At 32.0% G+C, this 14,094-nt stretch overlaps 2 protein-coding genes across 2 annotated transcripts; both read right to left on the bottom strand.

Moving 5' to 3' along the window:
• Positions 1–579: 579 nt before the first annotated feature.
• LOC132638622 (xyloglucan endotransglucosylase protein 1-like) lies at positions 580–2,419 on the bottom strand. Its single transcript, XM_060355436.1, has 3 exons — positions 1,631–2,419; positions 1,335–1,528; positions 580–1,067 (listed from the first exon to the last, which is right to left on the bottom strand). The coding sequence occupies exons 1-3, from the start codon at positions 1,901–1,903 to the stop codon at positions 674–676; spliced, it is 861 nt and encodes a 286-aa protein (XP_060211419.1). The 5' UTR covers positions 1,904–2,419; the 3' UTR covers positions 580–673.
• A 4,618-nt stretch (positions 2,420–7,037) lies between these two features.
• On the bottom strand, positions 7,038–9,565 carry LOC132636563 (xyloglucan endotransglucosylase protein 1-like). The gene is made up of 3 exons (XM_060353488.1): positions 9,228–9,565; positions 7,860–8,053; positions 7,038–7,597 (listed from the first exon to the last, which is right to left on the bottom strand). The coding sequence occupies exons 1-3, from the start codon at positions 9,498–9,500 to the stop codon at positions 7,204–7,206; spliced, it is 861 nt and encodes a 286-aa protein (XP_060209471.1). The 5' UTR covers positions 9,501–9,565; the 3' UTR covers positions 7,038–7,203.
• Between the last annotated feature and the right edge of the window lie 4,529 nt (positions 9,566–14,094).

Here is a 14,094-nt window from a genome sequence, read left to right as displayed (position 1 = left end):
TGTACTCTGATGAATTAAGCAATTTTGCTCACCTTTTGATTTTTGATCTTATATTGCCCCGCTGTTAGGAAATTGTGTTATTTTTGTCCGTGGCTCCTAACAGAGCTCCAACGAATAAGGGTAATTTGGGATTTTACACTATAGTGAAAAATTGAAGGGTAAATTTAAAAGATGTTTCTCAAAAAATTTGGACACGTGGAGTTCACACATTTCATGCTGGAGTTCCATTAATGACAAGTGCAAATGCGAGACGATTTGCTAACTACAAAGATATGAATGAACAAAAAGTCAAAATGAATGACAAAGATGTTCAATTTGAAATAGTAAAGGACAAATTAGGACGTTTTCCCTAATACTTTTGCCTACAACTCGACGTTTGACTCTTATAGTTTCTTTTTGGGAGTTGGGATAGAGTACTACTATATAGGTTCAGTTCATACTTGCATGAATTTAAGAACTCTAAATGTAGAAATTTTGTAGTTAGACAGAAATTACGCCTACACTTCATCAACTAAGAACATCAAAAGCCATACTTCATGACATAAAATTATAGCAACCATGTAGTTCCATGCCAGAGATAGACTTGATTAATACCCAATTACACAGCAACAAAATAAGTAACTAACAAAACTCTTATTGGTACAAAGAATAAAGAATTTCATACTCTCATTTCTTAAAATCTTGAACTCTTGCATTCAGCAGGAAAACCTTGAGGAAACCTCTTAGAATCAGCACAGTAATTGTAAACCATGTGTCTGCTTTGCACCCATCTGAGCCTATTCCTTCCCTTACCATCAAGTTCATGTGTTTGCCATGGCTTAACATTATTTGTGGACTTACATGAAGAGGTGCCTGATGACATGGCACAGCCATCAATATTGATGTTTCTATAATAAGCAGTGAAAGGAGAAAGTGTCCAATCAGTCTTCACTCTGCCTCCTTGTGTTGCCCACTCATCTGCATTCCACAAACTGCAGTATACTTTCATTGCTTGGCTCTTTGGGAATGGAATTCCAATGCTTTCATGGTTGTTGTATACTCTCATGGGACTGTTATCTACTAGGAACCTGTTTATATCAAAAGAATTGGTAAGATAAAATGTAAGAATTTGGATTTTACTGTATAAGTTACAATCTTCTCATATCAATATGATAAAAAATATATATTTTGAAATATTGGTCAAAGTTTATATAGTTTTAATTTCGAAAAATGAAAAGTGCCACATAAACCTTGACTTAGATTGTATAAAAATTCTTTTGATACTTCAAGTACTTAGAAGTTGAACTCTAGAAATATAAGAAGATATATATGTGGATTGATTGTGTATAACTTACACTATGCGGTGAGGGTTCCAGACAATGGAGTAAGTGTGAAATGCGGAAGTTGGATCGAACCAAAGGTGGAATTGTTGTTCTTTGTTTCCTTTTCCTTGTGTATATACATTGGTATGCACTGTGTAAGGCTGGCCAGACACATTTCCTAAGAACTCAAAATCAATCTCATCATGTCCTTCTCCTTGTGAAGATAACTGATGAAGAAGAAAGAAAAGAAAGAACAATCTATAAGCATAATGACAAATAATTAAGAATAAGGATATTAATTAGAGTTCAATTTAATAAGAGGAACTTACAAAGAAAGTTGTAACAGTGCCAGCAGAATTTCCAGGGACAAGCTTAAGTTGCATATCAAATCTTCCAAAAAGATATTCATTCTTGGATTGGAAACCGGAGCCAGAAAGTTTATCAAGAGTAAGGGCGAGGCCTCGACCACCTTCTTGTATTTTACCGCGTCCTTCGCCCCAAGTAATCTCTGCATCTCTATAAAAATTACCAGCTGAGACTAGTAATTGGATACTCATTAGTATTGAAAGAAGAAGCAATGCTGACGAAATATTAGAAGCCATTTTCAAAGATGAAATATTTCAAGGGAAGACGAAAGAGTGTGAATGATGATGTTATTGGTTTGGTTATAGGAGTCCTTTTATAGGTGTATTTTGAAGCTTAACATATAGGAAGGATCTGTTTTTTTTTTTTTTTTTTTTTTTTTATGGGAGGAATATGGGCTACTGGAGTAAGGTGTGAGCTGGAAACTTTAGTTTATACGTAATTATTGGCACTAGAATAATTATTTGCTCGTGGGGTTCTGCTTTCCCTTTTGTTTTGGATGAAAATACCCCCTTCGTCCCGTTTTGACTGTGTTTTAGGTTTTTTCACGCCCATTAAGAAAAATACTTTTTATGTTTAATTTTAACTGTCGTTTTAGCTCAAAATGATTGTTACCTAAGCAATTCAAACTAATGTTGACAATTGTTTATACTCTTTGTATTAAGAAAGTAGTGCTTTTTAATAATGTCCAATTCTCAAAAAGCATCTAATAAATAGGGGATAACTTAGTAGTAAACTATATCTTATAATTATTGTTTTTCTTAATGGGTGTGAAAAGAACTAAAAAGACAGTTAAAATGGGATGAAGGGAGTAATAAACACACAAGATATAGTTTACTAAGTTAATTTTATTTAATAAAAGTAGATTGATTTCTTCTTCTTAATTACCGTGCCTTTAAGTGTATAATTGGAAACGTTTGTCAACTTTAATCTTGAATTCTTAAGAAACATTTATTTGAAACAATTCTTTTAGCTAAAGTGACTGTTAATTTGGAACGGAGGAATGAGATTTAACTTTGGTTAGTGGTTACCAAATCCGAACATGTCTATTATGCAATATCCATTAGGATACAGCTATTGTGAAAAACAGAAGGGCATGTGACTGAGAATTCCTTGGATTCCAGATTACTTTATGGGCTTTATTTTGTTTTTTTACCAGTAAAATATAGTTTTTATTATTTCATTTCTTGGATATTGGAAAGAAATGGATCTGGATAGTATGGAACAGCTCATATCTAATTTTGAACTGAAACACAATTAACTAATCTTTAGAGCCTAGAGGGATAAAAACCGTTTGATAAAATATACTACTTACTAACTAGTGGAAGAAACGCACAAATTGAGAAATGACCACAGCAAAACCATAAAAAATGTGTAAAATGATATAGGAGAAGACAATTGAATGGCTAGACTATGGTGAAACTTCAAGTATGGGGTTCGAGTATCGGAAATGGAGAAATTTTTAATAGGGAGAGCTTTCTCATTTAATGATTCTTACACGTCTCGAATCTGAATTAGTCGAGTCAGTAGATATTAAATACTAGATGATTAATAAAATTAAAAAAAAAAATCACCAATTAGGAGTGTGGTGGAATGATAAGATCCCTTCATCATTAATCAAATGTCTCAGGTTTGAGTTCTGAAAGTGAAGAAACCTCTAATAGTTAGAGAGCGCTTCTTCCTTTATTGAGTCTTACACAATACAATGAAAATCTGACTTAGTTAGGCCAATCGATACCGGATATTAGATAGTTTTATATATCAATAAATTATGACCATTTAGCCGCACTTAATATCTACATCCTTAAGAGATATGTATGATCACTTTAATTATTAATTGCTTTGTTTGATTTAGCATTAATACCAATGCAAGTAAATGTTCATCATTAGACTAAGGAAGCATATCTCAACCCAATTATAAGTGGCTATACCAAATATTTGAAACCAAACAATGTAATTTCCATCTTCTGATCTGGCTTGTGTATGGTCCAATTTATCTCGACCCAATAAGTGGATTTACCAAATAAGACATCCCCCTTTTTTTGGCTATACCAATAACTTATTTTAATAACATATTAAGTTAAACAAATATTTATATGACATATCTCAACTTAATACGACAGAGGTCCAAACACTTTGTTAACATGAAAATAATTGGAGCATGCAATAGTGCATATAATTGTCACAATGATTTAGCCAGTCTTTTTCAATCATTTTAGTTCTAGGAATCTAGATGGATGCAGCGAGGTATGCGGAAGCTTTAATGGAAGTCATGTGCCAGAAATAATTAAGCAAACATCTTAATTTCATTTCAACGAACGATGACTAATTCTTTCAAAATTGTTCAAGATTTGGTCAATCAACTTCTACTAATAGAGAAGTTAATTTATTGAATATTGAAATGGAACAAAATAGTGAAAATTCATATAATGACTAGTTCGGAATTAGACGATACTGTTGTTCCAATCTACAAAACACGTTTGCATTTTATTGCTAAGTCTCCTAGAATTTATACCCCCTCTTTTTTTTCTTCCTTTTTTTTTTTTTTCTTTTTTCTGTTTGAGTCGAGATCAATTTTAGAGTTTACTAAAATCAGACATTTGATTCAAATCTTCTGTAAGTCCTACTTTCTTAAGGATTTGCCAAAACTAATTTGGTTTAAATATACATTAGACCTCTATATACTAAGGTAATTTGACAAAGTTTTCAGTTGAATAGATAAATAAGTTTCTTATCGCTCAGAATTCTTGTGGTCTAATATTTGGTTACATATGCGTAACAAGACAAGAGGGCTCAAATGATAAGCAACCCTCCATCTCCAACTTGAAAGTTGTGGGTTCGAGATTTAAATGATCATATTTTTGCAAGCCACTCATTACTAACTGCAATTTGCCATGACTTAAATTTTGGTTGAATACATCAATAACCCTTTAAATTTGTTAGTAAATTTAATTTGGACATCCAATTATGATATGTTTCAATTGACCACCTAAAACACATGATAAAATGTTCATACTAGATATTTTCAACTCAAATTTTGGAAAAACTTCTACAAGCATTTTCAAATGTCTATTACATAGAAAAAATTAACCAATTAAAATATATCACATCCTTTGAAATATATATATATATATATATATATGCCTTTGTAAGCTGTAAAACTCAGGCATATTCCAATTGAGACTAATGTGTATGATAAAATGAGGTGATCGATTTTATGAGGTTAACTTATATACATAATGGATGCTTGAGAACATGATAAAAAATTCTTTCAAATTTTAAGACGAAAGTTTCTAATAGGAACACTTTATCATTTGTACAGGTGCTCAATTGGAATAGATAGTAGTTCGAGTGTATAAATGAACATAACCGGTAAGTTTAAGGTTATCGATGAATTTAGAGCCTGTTTGGATTAGCTGAAAAAAATGGCTTTTGAACATAAGTGCTTAAAGTACTTTTAAGTGCTGAAAGTTATTTTATAAATAAGCACTTACGTGTTTGGATAAAAGTGCTTAAAGGGTTTTTAGAAGTAATGGTAATATTGGAATTAACAGAAAATATCATGGATAAAAGGGTAAAGTTATTCGTCAAACCAAATGGCTTTTAAGCCAAAATAAAATAAAATTAGGGTTGAGTAACTTCTTGGTTTTGACTTATTTTAAGCACTTTTTAACTTAATTTAAACTGTTTTCTATTTTTGCCAAACACTCAAATAAGTTAAAAATGGCTTATAAGTTGGTTTGACCAACTTATAAGCCAATCCGAACGGGCTCTTAATCTTAAATTTTCATACACACACTATAACTAATTTTATATTATTAGATCGCTCAAAAAGTCATCCAAATGCGTAACTATTTATATAACTGTGAACTAGTAATAAAAAAAAAATGAAAACATAAATAACACATAACAATCAATTAACTATATTACTAGTATAATTTTTTTTTACAGTGACAAGATATATAACATACACCAAATTGATTGGAAGGGTAATAAAAATAGATAGACAAGAAATCGAGTAGTATGATAATGTCTTTCACTAGATCCATGTCTGGTTAAGTACTTATTGGTTGTAAACTGTAATATATATGTGTGAACCACATTATATTCTATTCTGCCAATATCTTAAAGTTACGTGCTTCTTTGAGATGAGATAAATTGGAATAGAAAATGGGTCTTCATTATACTGACATATTTCCTCTTTGTCATTCAATATCAGATCTAGGAAAGGAAAAAAAAAACTTCTAACGATAGATTATTGTCTCCCTCAGAGAATAAAAATAATGAAATCTATTATCATTAGTAGTTAATTTGTTTTTAACCACTTGTGTCATTTAGATTGTTGTTAAATATAATATAAAATATGTTATGTTTGTGGGACTGATGTAAGGACCAGTTATTATGGCTCTAATTGTCGTTATGTAAGAACTAGTTATTATAGCTCTAATTGTCGTTATAATTAATTCATAACAAAGTAGTAGTCAATTTGTCATTTCTTTGGCTTATGGCGCACAACTCAATTGTTTTACTTTGTATCCCTGACAGATGAACGTCTAAACTAAAATTTTCATCTATTTGTTGATCCCTCCATCCAAAATTATTTATCACCATTACTATTCCAAGAGTCAAAGCCAGGTAGTGATAAGATCTGCGTACACCTCACCTTTCCCAAACCCACTTGTGAAACTATATTGAGTATGTTGTTCTTATTGTTGTTGTAGTAGTATACAAAGAGCCAAAAACATTTCATACTATATATTCCTTGAATATTTTTAGAAATATTTTTACTACAAAATACTAGTGATTTATAGTCCATTAGGAAGAAAGTAAAATATTTGTCCTTGTAATATGAGAAAATGTATTAGGAAGAAGGTGAAATTTTTGCCCTTGTAATATGAGAAAATGTGAAAATTTCCCCACCTTTTGATTTTTGATCTGATATTACCTACCGTTAGAAAGTTATCTCATTTTTATCCTTGGTCTCTAACGGCGAGTTATTTTAAATTATAGTCAAAGATGAAGGGTAAATTTGAACTTTTTTTCTCGAAGAATTTGAACATGTGGAGTCCGTCCATCCATCCATTTCATGCTGGAGTTCCGTTAATGACAAGGGAAAATACGAGACAATTTGCTAACGACAAAGGTATGAATGAACTGAAAGTCAAACCTTGGGCAAAGTTACTCAATTTAATATAGTAAAAGGCAAATTTGGATGTTTTCCCTAATACTTGAAAGTCTAAAATAGAATAACGTTCAAATGTACAGACAATTATGGGTTGACCTTCATAACTTTTTTTCGGGGATGGAGAACTACTATATGTTACTTTATACCTTACAAGAATTTAAGAACTCTAATAAATGTAGAGAATATGGTAGTCAGAACTCAGAAATGCTTCATGATATTAAATTATAAGTAGTAATTATGTAATTAGACAACTGAGATAGTTAAACTGGAATACCAATTACACATCAACAAAAATAAGTAACCAACAGAACTTTTATTGGTACAAAAGAATAAAGAATTTCATAATCTCATCTCTTAAAATCTTGAACTCTTGCACTCAGCAGAAAATCCTTGAGGAAATCTCTTTGAATCAGCACAGTAATTGTAAACCATGTGTCTGCTCTGCACCCATCTTAGCCTATTCCTTCCCTTACCATCAAGTTCATGTGTTTGCCATGGCTTAACATTATTTGTGGACTTACAAGAAGAGGTGCCTGATGACATTGCGCATCCATCAATATTGATATTTCTATAATAAGCAGTGAAAGGAGAAAGTGTCCAATCAGTCTTCACTCTGCCTCCTTGTGTTGCCCACTCATCTGCATTCCACAAACTGCAGTATACCCTCATTGCTTGGCTCTTTGGGAATGGAATTCCAATGTTTTCATGGTTGTTGTATACTCTGATGGGACTGTTATCCACTAGGAACCTGTTTATATCAAAAGAATCGGTAAGATAAAATGTAAGAATTTGGATTTTATTATATAAGTTACAATTCTTTTCGTGTCAATATGATAACTATATTTTGAAAAATTGGTCAAAGTTTATAAAGTTTGAATCTCGAAAAATGAAAAGTGTCACATTTTAGTTGACTTGATTGTATAAAAATTCTTTTGATACTCCAAGTATTTAGAAGTTGAACTCTAGAAATATAAGAAGATATATATGTGGATTGATTTTGTATAACTTACACTATGCGGTGAGGATTCCAGACAATGGAGTAAGTGTGAAATGCGGAAGTTGGATCGAACCAAAGGTGGAATTGTTGTTCTTTGTTTCCTTTTCCTTGTGTATATACATTGGTATGCACTGTGTAAGGCTGGCCAGAGACATTTCCCAAGAACTCGAAATCGATCTCGTCATGTCCTTCTCCTTGTGAAGATAACTAATGAACAACAAAGAAAAAAAAAAAAACAATCCATAAGCAATATGACATATTATAAGCAGGGGCGGAACCAAAACATTTGACAAGGGGGTTCAAGAAAATTAAAAAATAAACACGCGAAGAAATCAAAACAAACACAATTCTCTATTGAAAGTGCAAGTATATTACTACAACTGTACACGACGAGGTTTTATTCCTTGAAATGTTTTTATAATAACATCATTAGAGATCCTATTAAACACATCTTTTTCTACATAAGGCACCAAGCAACCACTAAAATAACTCTTATTCATTTGTTTTAGGATACTCTTTAAGCCGAGGTTGACAAGGACCTCTCCTAAGGTATTCTCTTCGAATGACATCACGATGATTTGGATGAAAGTCCAAGATTTGAGTTCTTTCACCCGGATCATGCTTTAAAGAATTCAAATCAAATTCCTAAGAAGAAAGCAATGGTAATTCTTTTATTAGCTAAAAATAAATATCTAGAAGACCAATTTTGCAAACAAACAACATTTAAGAATTAAAACAATCAAGGTTTGGGGTTCATGGATGGAAAATGGGTCAGCTACCCATTTCACAAAATGGGTTGATTAACAACTAACAAGAAACAATAATGGGTTTATTGTGATTTTGAGTATGGTAAAAAAAAAAAAAAAAAAAAAAAAAAAAAAAACCTTGGAATTGGAAGCCATGGGCGAAGGCAGCAACACAATTGAGTTGACAAAGAAGTGAAGAACAATGTTAACACTTTTGAAATTAGGGATTCTTTTATCCCCAATGGCTCACGTTTTGCTTTTGTCTTGGTTTTTACTTTTGTTGACTATTATATTTTAATAATATCCCTCCACTAAGTTTCCTTAGTGGTTGCTTTAAAAAAAAAATAGAGTCCAGCAAATGGATGAAAAATGTTAAAAAAAGTGTCATTGCCAAGAATCGAACCCACGACCGCGGGCTCAATCACAGGCGCCTCATCCACTGATCCGGAATCTCCATTTGTTAAGGGGATGCAAAAATAATATTTGTACATGAATACAAAAATTCACCATATATATTTAGTGCAATTTTCCAACGAAGGGGGTTCGGTTGCCACCCCTCGCACTCCTGTAGCTCCGCCCCTGATTATAAGATGTAGGATATTAATTAGACTTCAAATTTAACAAGAGAAACTTACAAAGAAAGTCGTGACAGTGCCAGCAGAGTTTCCAGGGACAAGCTTAAGTTGCATATCGAACCTTCCAAAAAGATATTCATTCTTGGATTGAAAACCAGAGCCAGAAAGTTTATCAAGAGTGAGGGCAAGGCCCCTACCGCCTTCTTGTATTTTACCGCGTCCTTCGCCCCAAGTAATCTCTGCATCTCTGTAGAAATTACCAGCTGAGACTAGTAATTGGATACTCAATAGTATTGAAATAAGAAGCAATGCTGCTGAAATATTAGAGGCCATTTTTCAAGTTGAAATTATTCAAGAGAAGAAGAAAGCGTATGAATGATGATGTTATTGGCTTAGTTAAATGAGTCCTTTTATAGGTGGAATATGAAGTAAAGCATACTAGGAAGGATTTGTTTTTTATGAGAGGAATATGGCTACTGGAGTAAGGTGTGAGCTGGAAACTTTCGTTTATTCACAATTATTGGGTACTAGAATAATTATTTGCGCGTGGGGTTCTGTTATTTTTGGATAAAAACAAGATCTAATTTTGATTACCACATCCCAACATGTATGTTATGAAATATCCATTAGGATACAGCTATTGTGAAAAAACAGAAGGGCATGTGATTGGGTGAATTCCTTGGATTCCAGAGTACTTCATGGGCTTTATTTTATTTTTTTACCAGTAAAGTATAGCTTTTATTCTTCCATTTCTTGGATATTGGAAAGGAATGGATCTGGATAGCATGGAACAGCTCATATCTAATTTTGAATTGAAACACAATTAAGTAATTTTAGAGCCTAGAGGGATAAAATAGTTTGGTAATAGTACTAACTAGTGGAACAAAACGCACAAATCGAGACATGGCTAGGAAAAGAAACCATCCGAAAAAATTGTGTAAAAGGCTATAGGAGAAGAAAATTGATTTTTTGATACATGAATGGCTAAACTATGATGAAAACTCAGGTCTCGGATTCGAGATCTGGGAATGGAAAAACTTTTGATAGGGAGCGTTCTCCCTTTAATGAATCTTACGCTATGTGAATCTAGATTAGTTGGCCAGTGTGTACCCGATGCCATATGATTATATTTTAAAAAAAAAAGACTTCCACCAATTATTCAGAGATCTCGAGTTCAAGCTTTGAGAATGGAGAAACCTCTGATAGAGTGGTAGAGTGTGCTTTCCCTTTTAATGAGCCTTATGTGATAAGAATCTAGTTAAATTGGACCAGCAAGTACCAAATGATTATAATGTATCAATAGACTATGGTGAAAATGTACCCGCGCTTAATGTTTATAGCATACTAAGGAATGCAAGATATTTGTCTTAATCCACACCATATGTATGATTAGTAAATATTCACCACTAGACTATGGAAGCACATCTCAACCCAATTAGTGGCTATACTCGTCTTGTGATCTGGCTTGTTTATGGTCCAATTATCTCAAACCAATAAGTGCCTATAACAAATAACAGATATCCCTTTTGCTGGCTATACCAAATAATAGATCTTACTAATAACATATTAAGTTAACCATATTAGAACTTAATACAATATATCTCAACCTAATATGACAGAGGTCCAACCACTTTGAAACATGAAATAATTGGAGCTAGCATAAAATAATGCCTATTGTTGTAACAATGGTTCTTTTCAATCATTCAAGTTCTAGGAATCTAATTGTTGGGAGCTTCATAATTCTCGCTCAAACATCCAGATGGATGCAGCGAGGTGTGTGGGAGCTTCAGTGGAAGTCATGTGCCAAAAATAATTAACCAAACACATAATTACATTTCAACGAACAATGACTAGTTTCTTCAAAATTGTTCAAGATTTGGTCAATAAGCTTCTAATAGTATAGAATTTAAATTATTGAATATTGGAATGGAATAAATTTAAGTTGAGCGAAATAAATAGTGAGAATTCGTATAATCAATCCCTGCTAATTTGAAATTTGACAATATTATTAGTGATACATTTGCATTTTATTGCTAGTGTGCTGGAATTTATTCCTACTCTTTTTTCCTTTCCCTTTTTTGAGTTGAGATCAATTTTTAGAATCTTACTAAAACAAGACACTTGATTCCAATCTCGATCTCTACTTTGAGCAAATTTCACTTAACCCCCTTAACATTTTTGGTTTGACGAATATATCTTAATAACCTAATTCACCTTTTGAAAGGGACAATTTACTCCTTCGATCTTAAATCAATGGCTAATAATGAATTGCATCGTCGCATGTAATTTTTAAATGTCAAAAATGGCCTTCAATTATGGAAGCATATCTCAACCCAATAACTGGCTATACCAAATATTTGACACCAAACGAACGTAATTCTCGTCTTGTGTTCTGGCTTGTTTATGGTCCAATTATCTCAACCAGATAACATATCCCTTTTCTTTTGGCTATACCAAATAGCATATCTTAATAACATATTAAGTAAAACATATCTTAATTTAGTAATGACATATCTCAACTTAATATGACAGAGGTCCAAACACACTTTGAAACATTATAATAATTGGAGCATAAAGTAGTGCATATTATTGTAACAATGGTTTAGCCAGTCTTTTTCAATCATTTTAATTCTAGGAATCTAATTGTTGGCAGCTTCATGATTCTCACACATCAACATGGATGATGCAGCTTCACTGGAAGTCATGTGCCAAAAATAATTAACCAAACATCATAATTTCATTTCAACGAAAAATGACTTTTTTTATTTCATAACGAACAATGACTACTTCTTTCAAAATTGTTTAAGATTTGGTCAATCAACTTCTAATACTAGTAGAGAACTTAAAATGCTGAATATTGGAAGGGAACAATTTTAGATTAAGCGAAATAAATAGTGAAAATTCATATAATCGATCCGTGAACTAGTTTGAAATTTGACAATATTATTGTTGTTGTCCAATCTAACAAAACACGTTTGCATTTTATTTCTTAATCTGCTGGAATTTACACTCCTCTTTTTATTTTTCCTTTTCTGAGTCGAGATCAATATAGAATCTTACTAAAATAAGACACTTGATTCCAAATTTCCAATTACTTTCTTAAGGATTTGCCAAAATTAATTTGGTCTAAATATACAGTAAACCTCTATATATAGGTAATCTGACAAAGTTTTCCATTGAATTGATAAATAAGTTTCTTATCGCGCTCAGGATTCTCGTGGTGTAGCATTCGCTATTTACAGCAAAATTTGTTAATACTTTTTTTTTCCCTTCATATTCATCTTTACTTCTCTAATTGGTTAGTGAAGACGTGAAGTGTTAATTAAGTGATACATTTAAGAGAAGAAAGAAGTATAATAGCTAATAATTTTATGACGAGAGAAAATTTAATTAATTAAGCCAATACAAGATGGTCAATTAATTTTTTGGCACATGACTTCTGACTAAGCTTCTGTTTAATTACATAGCAGCAAGCATCTCGAGAGTTAAGATAATTATGAAGCTAATAATTAATTAGCATCCTACAAATAATGAAATTAAAAAACTGGCTATCACATTTAGTTCGTCATATACTACTTATGCTCCGTTATTTTCAGGTCTAAATTATAGTGTTTGGACCCCTGTCGTATTCAGCACTGTCATGAATTATTTTGTACTAAATGTTTGGCCTAGCCATTATTATTAGTTGAGATGCTTCCATAATTTCTTTTGCACAGTGAGTTTAATTTTACTTGTAGGAGCTTAAAAGTATTTACATAATTATGTCATTTTTTTTAAAAACTAATGACGAGTAAGTAATTACACTAAGCATGTTGATAACACGTAAAAGAGGTGGATGGTATGTTTGAGCCAGTTATATTACACTAAAATTTATTTAGTACTGTGAATGGATGTATAATTTATAATTTTTAATATATATACTTTTCCCACTAAGCATTCATTTTCTATGTTCTGTAAAAAATCACCAAACTATATTATACATAATTTTCTATGACCAATATGACAATCAATAACCTGCAAATATAGTAATAGTGAGGAAAACTTAATCGGAATATATTAAGAAAAAATTATATTGTCCATAGATATAATTTGATTCCTTTAGCACTTGGGGAAGTGGCGGCTTCTCCCTCTTGCCATCTTGCTCTTTACTCCACATAAAGCTACATATACAACGCATTTTTAATTAATAAGCGTAATAAAATAAGCTTATAACTTAATTGATTATGGAGTATATTGAGACCGGATATACGAAGACCCTACTGCCTACTCTAGTACAGTTGTAATAGTTTAGTCTATTTAAAATTATAGTTTTCGTAATATAGGATTTGTAGTCCTATTAGAATAGGATTACCTTATTAGATTAGATCAAAGTAGAAAGAATTGTCCCATTATTCTTGTCTCTCACAAATTCTCGTTCCTGCCTCGATTTTAACAGAGTAAAATATAGTTGTTAAAGTCTAAAATATCAAGTAGGATGGCGAAGTAAAAAGGCCGTTTTGTGACTCACACTAACAAGACATTGGAATCAAGACTAGTTTTCAGTAAGATATTAACATTGATCTTGATCGAGGAAAAAAAAATTATTAGTAAAAGTGATTACCGACTAAGCCCCAAATGTTAAAGCCAATCAATAGGTTGTTCAATCAAATTCCCGGTAAACTAAGTAACATCTTTTTTTTTTTTTTAATAAAAAAAAAATACTACTTTTAGAGAGTTGAAATGCTCGACGCATGCCAAACTTTTGATAAAATAAAATGATATAGTGTAGTAGCAAAGTTGTTTTTCTGCAGCGGGAGGAAGCGTAAAGTTTGTAGATTTTCTTTGGAAGCTAAAGCATAAGTAGAAAATTACCACTCATTTTAACATATCTGTCACCAATGAGGAGATTTCCCAACGGCCATATTCACGATTGAAAACTCATAAATAT

This window comes from Lycium barbarum, chromosome 4 (assembly GCF_019175385.1).
Source record: "Lycium barbarum isolate Lr01 chromosome 4, ASM1917538v2, whole genome shotgun sequence".
In the NCBI taxonomy this organism is placed as follows: Eukaryota; Viridiplantae; Streptophyta; class Magnoliopsida; order Solanales; family Solanaceae; genus Lycium; species Lycium barbarum.
This window is presented reverse-complemented; position numbering and strand designations above follow the sequence as displayed.